The 19,348-nt window shown below is 41.3% G+C and overlaps 1 protein-coding gene across 1 annotated transcript in view; it reads right to left on the bottom strand.

Moving 5' to 3' along the window:
- Positions 1-1,110: 1,110 nt before the first annotated feature.
- The window catches only part of LOC132190698 (uncharacterized), a 122,308-nt gene continuing 104,070 nt past the window's right edge, over positions 1,111-19,348 (bottom strand). The window contains exons 34-36 of the mRNA XM_059605742.1: positions 16,623-16,708; positions 15,694-15,793; positions 1,111-1,874 (exon numbers count right to left, since the gene is read on the bottom strand). Coding sequence (XP_059461725.1) covers positions 1,809-1,874; positions 15,694-15,793; positions 16,623-16,708 — 252 coding nt within the window. The 3' untranslated portion in view covers positions 1,111-1,808. The remainder of the gene's footprint in view (positions 1,875-15,693; positions 15,794-16,622; positions 16,709-19,348) is intronic.

A 19,348-nucleotide genomic window follows, 5' to 3' on the forward strand; every position in this document is an offset into this window, starting at 1 on the left:
CCGAGAAGTATCTTTTGGGATATATGATGAGATACTGTGGTGGATTTTATTTTTTATTTTTTTATTTTTTTATTTTTAAATACAGCATGAGGTTGAGAGGTACGTCTAGAAAGTTGTGTATGACATGACATAATTGAGGTAGATCCGGATTGGACTCTACCTTAATTGCTACCTTAATCACTTTTTTCATTATGAAGAAAGTGATTTTCTACCTTAATTGCTTCAAACTCTCTAAATTCTCCTTCGTTTTCTTCTCTATATGTTGGTCGACTAACAACCCCTTACTTTGTATTCTGATTTTCTTCTTAACATGGTGAAAATACATCTATTATAGAGTTCCTTACACCCATTTTCTACTCGAGATATACTATAGTACAATAAAAATACCATTTTTAACTCAAAAAAGTCTTAAGTGTCAAGAGGCCACAGGTCCCATCAGTAAATGGGGCCCACAGCAACTATGGATGAGACCTGTAATATCTTACCACCTAAAACTTTTATGGACCAAAAATGATTTTTTTATTGCACTACAACATTTCTCTTTCAACCTTTTTTTTACACACTGCCACGTCAGATTTCCACTGCCAGTGGAGACCTTTCCTTTCCTTCTGAAAATAATTTTCCTTTTTTCTTTCTTCGCATTTGAGAAAAAATTTTAACCTTGTTTCTCTCATATCTCTTTTCTTCTTTCCTCTGAAAAGACTGAAATGAGAAAGCGAAAGAAAACAGAGAAAACCCATTTGTACGAGATTTTTCTGAGTGTGTTGTTGCAGAGAGAGGCTTAGGGAAAGTGAACTAAACATGGAGAATTTGTCATAGACATATTGCAAGCTAATATACCAAAAGAAACATAATTTTGGAAAAACACAATATGCAAAAAACATGGCGCCATTTTAATTTAGCATAATTCAAAGAATATGCTAATTGGTTGTTTAATTATTTTGTTACTTATATTTTAAAATTTTATTTTTTAATCTCGACACTCAATAAAAAGTCTGGCTCCGCCACCGAGCACCACAAAAGTCTAGCTACCGTGCATCTATGCCCGCTGGAAGCGTTGACACCTTGTACAAGCATGAATTTGAAATGAGATCATTTATATGGTAGATGACTCGGAGGACTTACTTTGTCATTAACAAATAGACAACAGATTCTCCCTGGAGAACCCTAAACGAGATCCACAAACTGAATATTTTACAATGCAAAATTTATCCCAAGTGAGGGAATACACGCGTGTGTGTGTGTACATATATATATATATATCATCCCTATTGGCATTTTTTCACGATCTCTACAGTGCAATACAATCAACTCTAGCAGTTGCAGTACTGTAACCCTATAATATATATATATATATATATATATATATATATAGTCTCAACTTTAAACCTTACAAGAGCAACTTGAGATGAATCGAGATCTATTGAAAATTCCTGATTCAGCCTTGTGATGACGTTTTCTCCGCATATCCCCCAAAGCTTTGACAAAGTTATAGCATATTACCCATAAAACGGGGCCAAGCCAAAATGGTTCAAGATCTCTGATGATTTTAGAGCAGCTTGAACAATGCCAGAGCAGGTAAAGAAGGGTAGACCAAAAAGGTGACAGGAACAAAAAAGAATGAAGGTAAAAATGCCTTTGGTTTTCACCGTCAATTTCGAAAGGATGGCCCTTTCAAATAACCTCGCAATCCATTTTTCCTCAAACAATGTGTGACAGTTGAAACTTCATTGCTTTCGTTGTCACCAAAAAATTTACCTTGGCGAAAACTAAAATTCCTTTAGCTGTAATTTTCCTCTAGCAACAAACTACATGTACTGAGCCAACCATTGTTTACACATATCAAGCACAGGGAGTGCATTTGCATGTAATGCCTGCAAAAAAGTTGCACAAGGATGAGAAAATTTCGTTCTGATCCAATGCGATTAATATCAGACAAAAAAAAAAAACAAAAGAATTTTTGTTTTTTTTTACAAGTCAGCACAAGCACAAGAGGGAGAGGGGGATTTGAACTAATGACCTCTACTACATTAGGTATGGTCCCAACCGATTGAACTACCTCTTGGGAAAAAAAAAAAAACAAAAAAACAAATTAAGATGTTAGATTGGACAGTATGGATGGTTCATTCAACTCAATTTGGAAAGGTGTTGGCCCATGCTGCATGGACCAAAGAATAGCATCAAGATAGACCAAACCCTGTGAGACATGAACCCTATATGCCATCTTATAGTCTAGTATGTTAATGCGGGACAGATGACTCTTGACACCTACTTTTGGTTGAGAGCAGGGCCCATAAAACCTCCTTTTTTTCTTGGTGTTACCAACAGTATAGACATGCTGACCCTCCCTTCCATTCAAGGTGGCGAGGAGTTACCCTGCCCCATGGCTAAGCAGTAGGGGATGAGTGCTGCATCTTAATCATTACACCAATGTTTACTAGGATGATTTGAGGGTCTTTGCTTGCAGCTAACAAAGACACCAAGAAATAAACCCTCCCTTGTGCTAAGACAATACCTCCTGCCTCAGCATATGAGGAGGGCGTGTCCTACTATCTTTTGATGCTGGAAAGCTGCTCTAAAACCAACTCAATCAGTAGGACAAACTGCTGTACTAAAGTTTAATGCAGGATCTTTAATTCCACCAAAGTATAAGAAAAGAAAGAATTTCTTAAGACAGCTTTAGGGAACAAGGCTATGACACTTTGTTTTTTAAATAAAAGGTTTCAGGCCTTGGGTATGTATTTGAGTGAGGGCTGCAACACTTGCAGGAAGTTAAAATACAACATACATAGTGAAGAGGCTGAGAGAAAAGGACATTAGAAGGGAAAACAAAAATATCAGACCTCAGAGAGGATATATTACAAACCCAAAATATGGCATCACCCAACACCAACATACAAGAACTAAATATAATTCATCAAACACCTTTTTATTTATTATATTTTTACATTTAATTCTCTCTTTTCCGGAACATGCCTCTTACATCATCTTTGTAATGCCCTACCCTAGAGTAATTATGCAATATTATAATTACCACGTGACATTACTACTATTCTTTGACAATGACTAGCAGTGGAAAATGTTACAAGATTTTTCTTTTCTACATCCAAAACTAGGGATGTAAATGAACTAGTTCGTTTGTCAACCTGCTGGGGATCGGCTCGTATAAGTTCGACTCGACTTCAGTTCATTTAATATATGAGCCGTTTATGAACACAAAATTACACTCTATTATTAAATGAGAAATACTCATATAAATTCGGCTCAACTCGATTAATGTTTGTGAACATAGCTCGTATAAGCTCGGCTCGACTTGTTAGCTCGTTTGTACATCTTTGTGTGTATATACACACACGCATATTAGGGCCGGCAATTTTGACACGACCCGCGAACCCGATACGAACACGACACGAAAAAATAGGTATTGGGTTTGGGCTTATCGGGTTCGGGTCGTAATCGGGTCTACCCGATTAAGACCCTGTAATTTCGTGTCTGGCGGGTCGACCCGCAAGATACGGTTACTGTGCGGGTCTGGCGGGTCGACCCGCTAGACCAGTTTTTTTTTTTTCTTGCCCCTACCTCTTCCTCCTTTCTTCTTCTTCTTCTCTCACTCAGCTTCTCTCTTCCATCTCTCTCCTCCAGTCCTCATGCTTCCCCTCTTTTTCTCCGTCTTTCTCACAGTTTATTTCTCCTCTTTGGATCTTTCTCTCTCAGCCTACCACGTGGACAATAAATTTTTGGCATTTCAGTTTTTTTTTTTTTTTTTTTGTGGGTTAATTTCATCCACTTTAATTGGTTCAAAATCTGCCCACTCTCAAAAAAGAAAGAAAGAAAAAAAAATCTCCTCTGCCCAATGCACTTATACAGCCACTCTTAAAATTACAAATAAGAAAATACAATTTGATAAAGAGTGGACTTATATCAATTAACGTGAATATATTTTCTAAATGCCAAATAAAATAACTCAAAAATAATTAAATACCATTAATAGATAATTAAATATTAAAAGTAATTAATTGGACATGCAATATTTTTTTCAAAGTGTTTGAAACTTTGAAATCACAAAATAATTTATATTGGTTTTTGGTAGATATAGTATAATATAATATTATTTTATATTAATTAAATATTAGTCTTACATCCCGCCCCTACAATAAGGAAATTCAGGCTCCGCCACTACTCTCAAATATATAGATATCATATTTTGTATTGAAATATACATAATTCTTTTTTAGTGGAATGTAATTTGAGCAAAATTAAATTTCTTTATACTAAAAATTATTTTAATAAATGAACTTAGTCAATATGCTTGCTTGTTTTAAGTTTAGGTGAAATCATGAGTTTAGTAATTTCTTTTGGAGTACAATTACGGTCACTTTCCATTTTTTTGTTTTGTTTTGTTTCTTATCCTTTATTAAAGCCTTTAATATCTTGGAACTCAATTTTTTGCATTGACTGTATTGATGTATTATTATTACAATATATATATTTTTTTTAAAAAAATTTATAGTTTAGGGTTTTAACGGGTCGTGTCGGGTCGTGTCTACCCAATTAGACCCGGTTATTTTAAAAGAGTAAAATGGGTCGTGTCGGGTTATCCGGCTATTTTCGTGTCATAATTGTGTCAGACCCGATTACCCGTTTAGCTAAACAGGTCGTGTCTGGGTATAAGCTAATCGTGTAACGAGTACTCGTGGGTCGTAATTGGGTCGTGTCAGGTACCCATTTTGCCACCCCTAATATTGCATATATTAATAAAAATAGGTTATATTTATATTAGTATGTCTATTAGTTCTTTCTCTTTCACCCTCAAATCCTCATCTGTCTCCCAGTAAGACCTCTTCTTTCCACCGTCTCTCGTTCATTTCTTTGCCAATACTAGATGGTGGTTAGGTTTCAGACCTTCGAATGATCTGTTACAAGTTTGTCTAACCTACCTACTTATTATTTGTCATCATTCCCTATTCCGTTGGGTGTGGCGAACAAGTTAGAGAAGCTTCAAAGAGATTTCTTATGGGGCGGTCTCCATGAAGAGTCTAAGTTGCATTTAGTTAAGTTGTCACAAATATTCTCTCCCATGCAATTTGGTGGTTTGGGAATTCCGAATTTCAATAAATTTAATCAAACTCTACTGGGTAAATAGTTATTGAGCTTTGCTATGTAAAGGGAAGCGTTTTGGTGTTTGGTTGTAGAAGCAAAATATGGGTGCATGAACGGAGGTTGGTGTACTAAAGCAGTTGACTGGTCTTTTGGTGTTGGAGTGTGGAAACATATTAGGAGAGGGTGGGAGTTTTCTCGAGATCTCTTATGACGTAGCGGAAGACTAAGGTAACTAATCAAAGAGCAGTGTCTTTGATTTTGCAAGGAGAAGCGTCTTCGTCTTCTACCCAAAAGATAAAAACAAGCCCGTAGGCTAAAAGAAAGATAAAACTCCGCAGAGTATTTAAGAGAGAATTCTTTGATTTGATAATAATTTAATTAGTTGAGTTTTACATAATAAGCTAGCCTATTTATAGAAGAGAAATACTTGAAGAGAAAGTAAACCAAATCCTAGTAGTACTAGTAAACCTAATCTTAGTAACAATGGTAAACCTAATCCTAATAAGCAAAGGAGAATAATTAAAACAAGTGATGTGACATAAAGGATCTAGGTTTCGAAAAATTTATGATCAAAGGAGAACCTGGGTTTCCTTTTTCCTGTTAGTTTTGCATTCGAAAAATTCAAAAATTTGTGAGAAGGTCCTGCAAGTTTTGCTAGCGGTGGCGCGGCTGGTGCTGCGCGCTAGGGTTCGGAGTGCTTGTTATGGAACGCAGCTTCTCTTTTGAAGCTAAAACCTTCTGCCTTTCGGCAAAGGTTGGGTGTCCTAACCTTCGTCTGGAGGAAAGGATTCATGGGGTATATTTTCACGAGCATTCAGTGTTCGTTGTAGTTGGTGGATACGGTGGAAGCGGCGATTCAGGCCCAGGTGAAGGAAGAAATCGCCAAATCTTCTTACCATGAGGGTGATAAGGCCACGATGGTCCATGGGGGAGGTAATAAGGCCGGAAGGTTCTTGGAGGTGTCGGTGTTGGCTGAGGGTGGTCGCAAGGGAGTCTTTTGGCTTCCGGAGGGAAGCTTTGGGAGGGGCTGGCGGCGTTTTGCAGGAGAGCTTCGGCAACTCTTGGCAGCCCAGTTCAAGTTGTCCGGTACGGCTGAGCATGGGGTTCCATCTTCGGCGGGGCTTCTCATGGATGCTCCATTGGGGGTCGATTCCGGGAGGTCTTTCGTGGATGTCCTTCGATCTACTCCGAGCGTCGAGGCGAGAGCAATAGACTACAAGGTGTGTTACTCGAGGTCTCTCGATTTGTTTCCGGAGTCGTCTTGCTTTGAATCGGAGTCTGACGGTCTTGGGTTGCGTTTTGCCGTGGATTGCTCTGCGTTGGAGTGCTTGCCTACTCCTTTGGCAGTGGCGGTTGGGTCTGTGAGTTCAAGGAAGAAGAAGAAGGGTAAGATCGGTATTAGTGGGTTGTAGAGGCTTCTAGGGCAAATCCAATGTAAGTTGGACCAGGTCCGTGCTGGGGTTGCTTCGAAGCCCAATCGCAGGAGGAAAAGGTTTTGTATTTTGGGCCTAACCAATTCTATTTCGGGTTGCGTTTTCCGGTCGGTCTTTGAAACTCGATTGGGTCAAAACTCGGATCTGGGTCAATACTCGGATCCGGGTCAATACTCGGATTCGGATCAAAACTCGGATCCAGGTCAAAACTCGGATCCAGGTTCAGAGCTGGGTTCGAATCTAGAATTTGTCTCGAATTCTTTGCCTTTGGAGCCTGTTTCTACTGTTGCGTCGCTTTTGGTGCATTCTCTGGGGCTTCCTCTGGTTTCTAAAGCTATTTTGGAGCCGTTGGCTAGGTCTTCTTTGAGTTTGCAGGTTACAGGTTTGGATTCCGGCGATGGGTCTTCCTCGGCGGAGTTCTCTCTCTCTCTCTCTCCAGTGCAAGTTCTGGGCGAGAATGTTGGGTTTGCCGGTGATGGGTCTTCTCAGGGGGCTGCTTTGTTGTCGAATCCTAGTTTTTCTGTCCCTTCTGCGGAGGATTTACAGGCGACCCCTTTGCACAAGGACTGGGAGGATTCTTTATCTTCGGTGCCTTAAGCCCGCCTAGGTGCGCTTGTGTCTTCGGAGCTTTCTGATTCGGTGCGTCTTTCTGTTCTCAAAGAGGCCTTCTCTGTTCCTTGGGAGGTGGACTTTTCAGCGAGCCCTCTTTGCAGGGATAGGGAGGTTCCTTTTTCCAGGGGGGAGGAAACTCAGGTTGTTCATCCTTCTTCTCTGGCAAAAGGGTTGATTTGTCGTGGGTTCTTTGGTTCAAGAGCTGTCTCTCTCTCTCCGGTGGTGTTGAAGGATTCTTCCTTGTCTTCTAAGGGAAAGGACCCTATTCCAGAAGCCTCTCCCACTTTGCCGGTGGAGGTTCATGTAGGCTCTACTGTCTCGCCTACCTTTGGGGTGGCTGAGCTGGGTCTTCATTCCCCTGCTGCTGCCTCTTTGCTCTCGCCTCAGGTCTGCACTTCTCTCTCGACTGCTGCCCTTTCCAATGGGGCGGCTGAGATGGGTATGAGTCTTAGCCGTCCTTTTCCTCGCATGACAGAGAGTGGTGCTCCCATTTATTCCTCTGTTTCCACGTCCCAACTGTGGTATACCCGAAGGGTGAAGGAAAAAGTCGCAAAGCAGCTGCATAAGAACAAGGACCTGCTTGCCAAGGTTGTGGTTGATACTTCGGTGGAAGGGGAGGAGGGCTATTCCGATAGGGTGTTTGATGCGATGAACCTCGCTCCCGTTGTGGGGTTGCCTTGGGGAGGTGAAGACAAAAAACTTCGGGACCTTTTTTCCGTCATTGAAAAGAGGGAGCCCGTGGTTGAAGCTTCTGCTCCTAAGGTTAAGGGGATGAGGGAGCTCAAAAATCTGGATTGCTCCATCTCTCCGGTGAAGAGCCAGCAAAGGCGGGGGTTTTTGGGGTTGAAAAATGCATTTTCTTTTGCCCCTGAGGTGCACTAGGGTTTTTCTTGGGTGTTTGGTTGGGTTCCATGTATACTTTTCTTATGTACTTAGAGGTTTTTCTGGGTTTTTGGTTTGTTAGGGTGTTTAGTTGGGTTCCTTTGTATACTTTATTGTGTACTTAGAGGCGCATTGCGCTATTTTGTTATATACTACATTACTTATAAAAAAAAAAAAAAATTAAAACAAATCTAACCCTATTAAGGAAATAAATTCCTAATAAAACAAATCTAATGCTTTGTGTGTGACTCACTAGAAGACAAACAAAAAAAGCTCTCTTCTCTCTCTTCTTTTCCTTCATGGAGGAGGTGTGAGGAGTGTTTTCTTGTCTCCGGTGGGCTGCCGGTGGTAGAGAGATGGGTTTATTAAGAAGCTGGTCGGTGGAAGCCAAGAATTTTCAGATGATGGGAAAGGATGGTGATACTGGCTGCTTGTTCCAGGAGAGAAGCAGGGGTCTAGTGAGGTCTGTAAGGTTGGCAAGTAATGAAACAATGTGGCTCCTGCACATCTTTGAGGAGTTGGTTTCAATGAAGGATTCTAGGGTGTTCAGAGACCAGTCTAAATTGGGATACCCTCGAGTGCTAGCTCAGAAATGTTCTAATAGATATGGCAGTTTTTTGGTGATTGAAGAATGTGAGGGGAGGGGTAAGCGCAGGGTAGTAATGGTGCCGGAAGGAAAAAACCAGAAAGGTTGGAGCAAACTTGAGTCTGAACTGCAAATAGCCATGAGGTTCATCCAACCTTATGTGAATCATAGTAATGAAGCAGTGAAGAAAAAAAGGAGCTTTACTGAGGTGCTGCAATCCACGGTTCGACCAACTGAGGAACTATTCTGGCCATCGACAGAACTTATCGCTAGGGTCCCTAAGTGGCTGTCGGGAAGCAATGCAGGTCAAGTTGAGCCTCAGACGTTGAAGCTTAGTCAAGTTGATGTTCCAGTTTGTTCAGGACCAGCGACCTCTCTTAAGCCTCCAATGGGTATTCCGGTAAAAATTTTGGGCAAGGAGAAGAATAAGGGAGTTTTGTCGGAAGACGGTGATAGAGAAATTATGATATAGAATTTCCGGCGATTCTGTCGCCGTTGAAATCCGCTCCTCCGGCGAACCCATCTTCGGCGAACACTGTTTTGTCGGATAGCGAATCTTTGTCTCATGCAATGGGCGGCTGTGCAGGGACTTACTGTACCTGGTGGGAAGGAATTTTCTGACGAAGAATACGTGGTTTTTGGAGGAATCGAATACGCCAACCTAAGGAATTCGTTGGAAAAATTACAGCTGGAGGTTGGGTGTTGTTTGAAGCGGTTGGCAGAAGGAAAACGAGGGGTGTGTGCTAATGGGCTTTCGAGCCTTGGGCCTGCACAATCTAATTCTGGTGTTTTAGGGGGAGTTGATGCTCAGCCCAATCAGAAGATGGGTGAGACTCACGTGAAAGCTGGGCCCAAAAAGTTTTTTAAACACTACAAGCGCACAAGGCCGAAGAAAGTGTATAAGCTACAAAAGAGTTGGACGTCGACCAAGTTCGGTGACCCAGGAGCTTCTTCGTCTGTCGCCGGAGCTCAAAGTTCACTGGGTCAGTCATAGATGGGTTCGCCGGCGATATCTGCGATGGGGATCCTGAGAAAAGTTCCGATTAGCGTCGGCATGGGTATAACTGGCATGATGAATGGTGTTCTACACCTGGGTCCGAGGCAGACGACGCCGATGAAGCTGGTGAAGGAGGCAGAAGGGGTGGTGGGTGGCGCCAGGGGTCTTGATTCTATGGAGGTAGCGCCGACAGGTGCTCCGAGTAGCGCTGGTATGGGGATATCCGAGGTAGACGATGCCGAGGGTGTTCTACATCTGGGTCCGAGACAGATGACGCCGATGAAGCTGGCTAAGGAGGCTGAAGGGATTTTGGGTGGCGCTAGGGGCCTCATTTCTATGGGGGTAGTGCCGACAGGCATTCCGGCAGTCCCTGTGGTGCAGGAGGTGCCGTCAGGGAATGCTTATGAGGCTATCTCCGGCAGTGAGGAGGGGATCTCTGAGGGGATAGTGGCGATTAGACCAGGGGATGTTTCTAACCCATCACCCCTGACAGTATGCGAGGAAGAGCCTAGAATTGTAGAGTTGATCACTTCTGAGTTAGGGGTGGAAGCTGGGATGATAGAAGGGATGGAAGGAAGGGAGAAGGACTGTTTGGATGATTCCTTGGAGCATCATAGGGATTTGGACTGTGGGCTCTCTAAAACCAGCATGGAGGTGACTCTTTCTCCTCATTCATTGGAAAAATCTACTCCTCTCAAGGAGACTGGTTTGGCAGGTCTAGAGTTGGAAGTGTATGAGGTGGAGGATCATAAGGGGATGTTGGGGAATGAGGGGTCTAATTCCGGCGACAGATTCTTGAAGCTTGTGGAGGAATTTAGTCATTATGTGGGGATCACATGTGATGGGTATGAAGGGAAGCTTTTAGAGGTGTTTGCGAGCATCATTGCAAGCAATGAAGGAAAGGGAGCGGGAGTGGCCTCTAAAGCGGGTAAGAGAGGTTCGAGAGAACTCAATAATTTGGCATGCTCCATTAATTATGAAGGTAGTGCTTCTCGGGGGAGGGTTAAGGGTAGGGCACAAAGAGAGTTGTTATGAAGCCAAGGATTATTTCTTGGAATGTGAGGGGTTTAAATGAGGGCAATAAATGTTTAAGGGTGAGAAATATGCTTAGGCAATGGAAGGCGGATGTTGTGTGCCTCCAAGAGACGAAGATGGAGTTTATTTCTAGAAGATTTGTCAAAAAGTTGTGGGGTTGCACTTATGCCGATTGCTGTTTCGTTGCTACGGATGGAGCTTCGGGGGGAATTTTGTTGATGTGGGACAAAAGGGTGGTCTCGAAGCTTGAGGTCTATGTGGGAGAGTTTGTAGCAGCTTGTTCTTTCAAAAATGTGGAGGACGATTTTGTTTGGGCTTTTGCGGGGGTCTATGGCCCGAATCTTGATTTTATTAGACGGTCTCTTTGGGAAGAATTGGCTGGTCTTATTAGTTGGTGGGAGGTGCCATGGGTTATTGGTGGAGATTTCAATGTCACTCATTTTCCGAGTGAAAGGTCGGGGGGAGCGCGATTCAACACCGCAATGTCAGATTTCTCGGATTTCATCTCAGAGCAGGGATTTATGGATCTTCCCCTTGCAGGAGGGATGTTCACTTGGTCCAATTCCTATTCTCAGTCTAGGATTGATTGCTTTTTAGTCTCTCTGGAATGGGAAGACAAATATCCTAGCCTGATCCAGAAAAGGTTGCTTCGACTGTGTTCGGATCATTTTCCCATCTTGCTCGATTGCGATGGTTTGAATAGGGGTAAGAGTCCTTTTAAATTTGAAAATATGTGGTTAAAATCTGATGGATTTGTGGATAGGGTGCAGGCTTGGTGGTCGTCTTATAATTTTATTGGCACTCCGAGTTTCATTTTGGCCCGGAAGCTTAAGGCTTTAAAGATGGACATCAAAAATTGGAATGAAGTCGAATTTGGAAATGTGAACGCTATTTGCCTAGAAAAAGCGGAGGAATTGAAGACTTTGGATAGGCTGGAGGAAGAGAGAGGATTAGGTGAAGACGAGAAGGAAAGAAAAAGGGTGGTTGTCAGGGAATTGGAGATTGCTCTTTTACAAGAGGAAATTAGTTGGAGACAAAAATCTAGGATCCGATAGCTCAAGGAGGGAGATAAATGCACTAAGTTCTTTCATCAGATTGCCAATTCTAATAGAAGGAGTAACTCCATTGAGTCCTTACGTATCAATGGTTATCCTACTTCTAATCAAGATATCATTAAGGATCATGTAGTGCAATTTTATAAGTCTTTGTTCTCCGAACAATGCAATTGGAGGCCTAGATTGGACAACCTTGATATTGAAAGTTTGGATGTAGGTGAGGTTGATCGGCTAGAAATTCCTTTTGAGGAAAGGGAGGTGTTGGAGGTGGTGAAAGGCATGGATAGAGACAAGGCTCCTGGGCCGGATGGTTTTTCAATGACTTTCTTTCAAGATTGTTGGGAAGTGATCAAGGAAGATATTATGACGGTTTTTTCAGACTTTGATACCTGTGGTAAGTTCGAAAAAAGCCTTAATGCTACTTTTATTTCTCTTATTCCTAAGATCCCTGGGGCTTCCGAACTTAAGGAGTTTCGTCCCATTAGCCTCATAAGTGGTGTTTATAAGATTATTGCCAAAGTTCTTGCTAATAGGATGAGGAGGGTGATGGATAGGGTGATTTCAAAGCCTCAGAACGCTTTCGTTAAAGGCAGGCAAATCACAGACTCATTTCTTATAGCAAGTGAAGGTTTGGATAGCCGTATCAGTTCTGGGGATCCAGGGGTGCTTTGTAAATTGGATATAGAGAAGGCCTATGATCACATTGATTGGAAGTTTCTTTTGTATTTGTTGAGGAGGTGTGGTTTTGGTGAGAAATGGTGTTCTTGGATAGAGCAATGTATTTCGACTGCTCGCTTTTTTGTGTTGATCAATGGCACTCCTGCCGACTTCTTTAGTATCTCTCGAGGGGTGAGACAGGGGGATCCGTTGTCTCCGTTTTTGTTTGTCATTATTATGGAAGCTTTCAGTAGGATGATTACTGCTGCCATTGATAGTGGTCTTATCTCGGGTTTCTCAGTGGGAGCCAGTTTATCTGAGAGGGTTAACATATCTCACCTTCTTTTTGCAGATGATACATTGGTTTTTTGTAGGGCGAATATTGATCAAATCCGCTCCATTAAAGCCTTACTTGTCTGTTTTGAGGCTGTTTCAGGTTTAAAGGTGAACATGGATAAATCAGCTTTGGTCCTGGTAGGGGATGTGGCCAACATGGGAGAATTGACTGGTGTTTTGGGTTGTGAAACGGAGTCTTTGCCTTTGAAATATCTGGGGCTCCCCTTGGGTGCACGCTTTAAGGCCAAAACCATTTGGGACAATATTTTGGAAAAGATTGATCGTAGGTTGGCAAGTTGGAAAAGATTGTATCTTTTTAAGGGAGGCAGGGTTACTCTTATAAAGAGCACTCTTTCTAATATTCCTACTTATTTTTTGTCTCTATTCTCTGTTCCTGCTTCGGTGGCCAGGCGTATAGAGAAGCTCCAACGAGACTTTCTGTGGGGAGGTTTAAACGATGAGTTCAAGTTTCATTTGGTTAACTGGGACCGGGTTTGCTCTCCTATCTCCGAAGGAGGTCTAGGGATCCGAAAGTTGAGACTGTTCAATCAGGCTTTGCTAGAGAAGTGGCTATGGCGTTATGCACACGAGAGGGAGGCTTGGTGGAGAATTGTTGTGGAAGCCAAGTATGGTTCTGAGTGGGGTGGTTGGCATTCTGCTGACACTTCTGGGCCTCATGGGGTGGGTCTTTGGAGGCATATTAGAAGGGGGTGGCAGCTATTTTCCAGCCATACTAGATTTGATCCAGGTGATGGATCCAAAATCAGATTTTGGGATGATGTTTGGTGTGGAGAGGTGTGTCTTAAGGAAGTCTTCCCAGGCCTATACAACATAGCTTGTGATAAAGACGCGTCTATCGCTGACAATATGGACTTCACGGGTGGTGTTCTTCAATGGAATGTTAGCTTTTTTCGGTTGATTCATGATTGGGAATTGGAAGTGTTAGCCTCATTTTACACTATATTGTATTCCTATAGAATGAATAGGGAAGGAGAGGATAAAATTTGGTGGATCCCGTCTCGCAAGGGGAAGTTCGACGTTCGATCTTACTATAATGTCTTGGCCAGCACAGAGGGTAGCCCATTCCCTTGGAAGAGCATTTGGCGCACCAAGGCACCCTCGAGAGTGGCTTTCTTTACCTGGACGGCGCTGCTAGGGAAGATCCTCATGATTGATAATCTTCGAAGAAGGAAGCTTATTGTGATCATCCATTCGAGCCTTAATGCACACTCCCACATTGCCAAATTCCTGAACATTCCATCTCTTAATGTCCCCCTTAAGAGCTTGTATCTGTTTTGCCAGAATAAAATTCGGAGTGCCATGAAAATGATATGAATCCCACCAGCTCCTTACTTTATCCACAAAACCCTCCGCTTTAAGCCACATATTCTCAAACTTGAAGGGTCTCTTACCTCCCAAAAAGCAGTTACAATCAAGAATAATAGGAGCATGATCTGAACACACACGAAGCATCCTCTTTTGTCGCAATCCCGGGTAATGAGCTTCCCATTCTGGGGAAACTAGGAATCAATCTAGCCGTGACCAAGAATGGTTGTTTGACCAAGTAGAAATCCCACCCCCCAGCTAATAGGAGATCCATAAGACCCTGCTCCGAAATAAAATCTGCAAATTCCATCATTGCGGACCGAGAATAAGCTCCCCCCAACCTTTCACTAGGAAAGAGAGTTACATTGAAATCCCCACCAATACACCATGACATATCCCACCAACTCATAAGGCCCACCAGTTCCTCCCAAAGATGACACCTAATGTTGTCTCTGTTAGGACCATACACCCCCGCAAAAGCCCAAACAAAACCATTGTCTACGTTTCTAAAGGAGCAAGCCGCCACAAAACTGCCCAAAGCAACCTCAACCTTCATGACGACCCTTCTATCCCACAAAACCAAAAGACCACCCGAAGCCCCTCTAGAAGGGACATAGCACCACTCCGCATAAGGGCATCCCCACAAACTCCTCACAAAATTGATTGAGATAAAATCCACCTTTGTCTCTTGAAAACACACTATATCGACCTTCCTAAAGCTCTATTGACACGCAGCTCGATCGATTGAGCATCTACCAAGCTTCTTGAAACAACTTTTCGCATTTCTATTGATTGGTAGTTTTTACCTAATAAATGTCGCAATTTAGCAATCTTCATGAAACATGAATTTGTAGCCCTTTTGAGTAAGCTTTCCAATGCCACCAAGACTATCTTCTTCCGACATTGGAATCATAAAATATGGCTGTTTTAGTAGGGCTATCCTGCTTGTAAATCGGCCTAAATCACCAATTAAAAGCCTCTAAGCCTCATCACACTCCATCTATCCACACCAAAACACATCTTTCTATTTATTATTTTCTTTATTTTATTACTAAATTATAATTTCTATTTCTTTTCGTACTTTTCGTATGCGGGAGATGCTACAATCTTAGAAAAGCTTAGAGGAACAAGTAAACTTGAGAGCCAAGAAACATGGTAGGCAAGCCAATGTAAGGCTTGGCCTAGTACTCACTCTTAGCTTGACCAAAGAAAAAATATAACACAAAAGCTAAAACCATCACAACTGATATAAATATATTGCATATATCATCATAATGAAATCTCACACAATAATAAAAAATCTAACTAATTAAACATCATTAGTGGGCTCTAGCATGAATTCTAATGCCCAATGCAGCCTAAAATTAACACCTAGAATTTCAAGCCTGACTTGGGCGTAAAGGAAAATACGTTATGCACAGTGACAAATCTACTCAAAACTTGGGTCAGTCAGCCAGGCAACACAGTCACAACCGGGAGCACTCATGCAACAATTTTACACGTAACTAATCTCTCTAGTTTCAAAAGGGGCATTGAAAATATCCCCATTAATTGCATTTGAAGTGTTGTATATGCAGGACCTAAACGCAATCTCAAAATGAGAAGCACAACAAAGCAACTAAAAGTTACAACAACTTTAGAATTGGCAAAGTGGAAGTTGAGGGGAAGGTTAACCTGATGAGCTACGTATTGAACATCAGCTACACTTCCACTTCGAGAAGCAATTTGGAAAGCACTTTTTAAACGACCACAAACCACACAAGCCAGAACCTTCCTGCATGCACAAGTCAAGATACAAAGCCTTGAATGTCTCACATAGTAATATAGAAGATAATAGAGTGAAGACAGACACATAATCATGTATTAAAGTTTATGCTATCATCAACCTTGGTGTAAAACTAAAGCACCTATTTGATGCAATAATTCTCATATGTTAATCAAAACTGACACTTCATAAAGTAAAAGACAAATAAATATATAGAATGCTTTGAATTTCTTTCCACCAAAGCAGTAGTACTCACTGTTTCTAAATACATCACCCCAATTCAAAGCTTCACATTACTAGCAATTACAGGGAAACACACAAAGGATGCAATACCCAGTATAAATTTTCTAGATTTACATTTTGTGAATAGATGACATTCATTATTATTCTAGATTGAGCAATATTATTGAATAATATCATTATTATTCTGTAGGAGTAATTTGGGAGACGGAAATTATTTTGTGCTAAAAGAATTATAGGTCCATTATTTTGGACTTGATCGATAATTAAGTCTAGCTTCTTTTTCAGATCCCTTTTAAGTCTCCACCTTAAATAGTTAGAAAGTCAACCTTCTTTTTTTCTTTCTCAATTTGACAAATCAGCCAACTTGTAAACATAGGAAAAATGAAAAAATAAGTCCAGAGACCCAACCTGAAAACAACCTGCCCATAATCAGTTCACATTTGTTGCATTTAAAGTTTACCAATATTGATAAGCCAAACAGGAAATGAACATAAGTGCATTAATGACATTTTAAGTTCGTTCTAAAAAGGATCACAGACAGTACAAGATTCTATTTATGCAAAATAACCAAAAGCATGAAATGTAGTAGAATTACCTGTGGCTGCTGGTTAACATGTCTATGAGACGGTCAGGGCGTTCTTTGTGTTTATTAGCATAAACATTTATTGCAGCCCCCAAGACCTACAAAATTTCAAACATACACGTAAACTTCATATTTCAGTAGAAAACGGAAAAGAAATACCAAAACTGCACAAGCATGCAGAAGAAGCAAAGTGAGGGATGTATGTATGAAGTATCTGGCATACAACTCATGTGACAAGTACAATCAATTGTATTTAACATCTTAAGCCAATATAATGCTTAATTCTTCTACTCTCGGCTAATAATTTGCAAAAATTGAGGGGCATTCAGCTAGCCAAACATTTGTACTCGTCCACAACCCTATTAGTACAAAATATATGGATGAAGATGGCAACATTATTACCTTCTGCTCTCATTGATAAGTAGAAGCTACATATTACTCCTACTAGGAGCATATTGTTTGCAAGATCAATGAACTTTATGTAATTGAGTAAGTATTATTTTTAATGCTTCTTCGAGAAACATGATTATAGCATTCGAAAGACAACTTTCAAATCCCTTTGTTCGGTTTACATGATTTAGATTTTTGAAAGCCTTTCGGGATGAAACTTTTATAAGTGATTTTTTACCTAAGATTTTTTTAATAAGTGATTTTTTTTTTTTTTTGATAAGTAAAAAGATGTATAAAAGAGCGCAGAGGGGCGCAACCCTAGTACAAAGGGAGTATACAAGAGAGCGACTAAGAGGAAGAAAAAGAAGAAGAGAATATAAAAAGAAAGTCAGAGAAGCTAATCACTATAGGCGCTAGCTATCCAGAAAAGTGTACAAGGTCTTCTATGTTCCTAGATGAGTCCTCGAAACATCTAGCATTTCTCTTACTCCAGATGCACCACATGAGGCAAAGAGGAACCATCTTCCACGCAACAGCACTGCGAGACTTGCCACCCGCCCACCAAGAAGCATACAACTCCCTGACACAACCAGGCATCACCCAACACAAACCAAACCGAGAGAAAACGGCATTCCACAAGATACGCGCAACCCCACAATGAAGAAAGAGATGATCAACTGACTCCCCATCGGATTCACACATGCAACAACGATTTACCACTACAATACCTCTCTTCCGAACATTATCCAATGTTAGAGTCTTCCCAAGCACGGCCATCCAAGCAAAGAAAGCCACTCTTGAAGGAACCTTAGTACGCCAAATACTTTTCCATGGGAAAGGGATGGGATTTGTAGAAGCAAGGATCTTGTAATAAGATCTTACCTCAAATTTTCCTTTACGAGAAGAGATCCACCACATCTTATCCTCCCCTACCCCACTCCTTGAATGCGAATACAAGAGCATGTAGAAAGAAGCCAAGGCCTCCACTTCCCAATCATGAACCCTGCGAATGAAGGACACGTTCCACTGCACAGAGCCATTTAGACACTCCCTATTATCCGCAATAGACGCATCCTTATTGGTGGCAATATTGAAGAGACCAGGAAAAGCATCCATGAGAGACATGTCACCGCACTAGATATCCTCCCAAAACCTGATGTTGGACCCAAGACCAGGGACAAATCTGAAGTGACCTCCACCCCCTGCATATATGCTTCCATAGCCCCACCCCATGTGGACCACTAGGATCCCTAGAACGCCAACCACCCCAAACCGCTCCATACTTAGCAACCAAGATCTTCCTCCACCAAGCCTTTTTCTCATGAGCAAATCTCCACAACCATTTCCCCAACAAAGCTTTATTCATCACACGCAAATTTCGGATCCCTAAACCCCCCTCAGATATCGGGGAACAAACCTTGTTCCATCTAACCAAATGGAACTTAAACTCATCATTAATCCCACCCCATAAGAAATCACGTTGAATCTTCTCCATACGCTTTGCCACGGATGCAGGGATACGAAACAGTGACAAAAAATAAGTAGGGAGATTGGATAGGGTGCTTTTGATGAGAGTAATCCTTCCCCCCTTAGACAAATACAAGCGTTTCCATGGGGGCAGTTATAAGTGATTTTTTACCTAACTTTTACAAAACCATGTTGAGAATAACATTCAAAACAGACCAATTTTAAGATTATATTAGTAAAATGTATAACATGTATCAAAATGATCAAAATGATCAGGCCATTAGAATTCATCCAAGTCAGATATGCATCACATGTGTAGATATTTAATCTGTGACGACTGAAACATGTATGATGGACTATGTTACATTTCTTTTTTCTTTTTTTATAAGTAATTTTTTGTCCACGAGGGAAAGGGAAGTAAAAGATTCGAACTAGTGATTTCCGCTTTATGAGGCGTGAACCTTAGCTAATTGAGCTACCCCTTAGGGACTGCGTTGCATTTCTCAAAGCACAGACGTTAATTTCATTATCATTCTAAAAGCATGCTTAGCAAACACCAATCAGCAGATGCCATTAATGATAAATTACCACCTACTCTAATATGTTTCCTATCATTTCAGGTCTTTGGCCAACTAAACATACCATTGACAATATCAAACTATGCTCTTCTGTCCTTGTTAGTGTTTGTGGGAAAACATGTTTAATGACTTGTATTCTATACTTGTATAGTTAGCTATTTTAGGAAATTATGTAACAGCCTGTATTCCTAGAATTAGGCTGATTTGGTTAGTGTCCTGTTATATCCCAAAAATCATGGGATTTGAAATAACCTAGTTAGTTTTCCTTTTTTGCTGCTAGGGTTGATGTATATAGCTAACGTT

The sequence above is a fragment of the Corylus avellana genome, chromosome ca8 (assembly GCF_901000735.1).
Source record: "Corylus avellana chromosome ca8, CavTom2PMs-1.0".
NCBI lineage: Eukaryota > Viridiplantae > Streptophyta > Magnoliopsida > Fagales > Betulaceae > Corylus > Corylus avellana.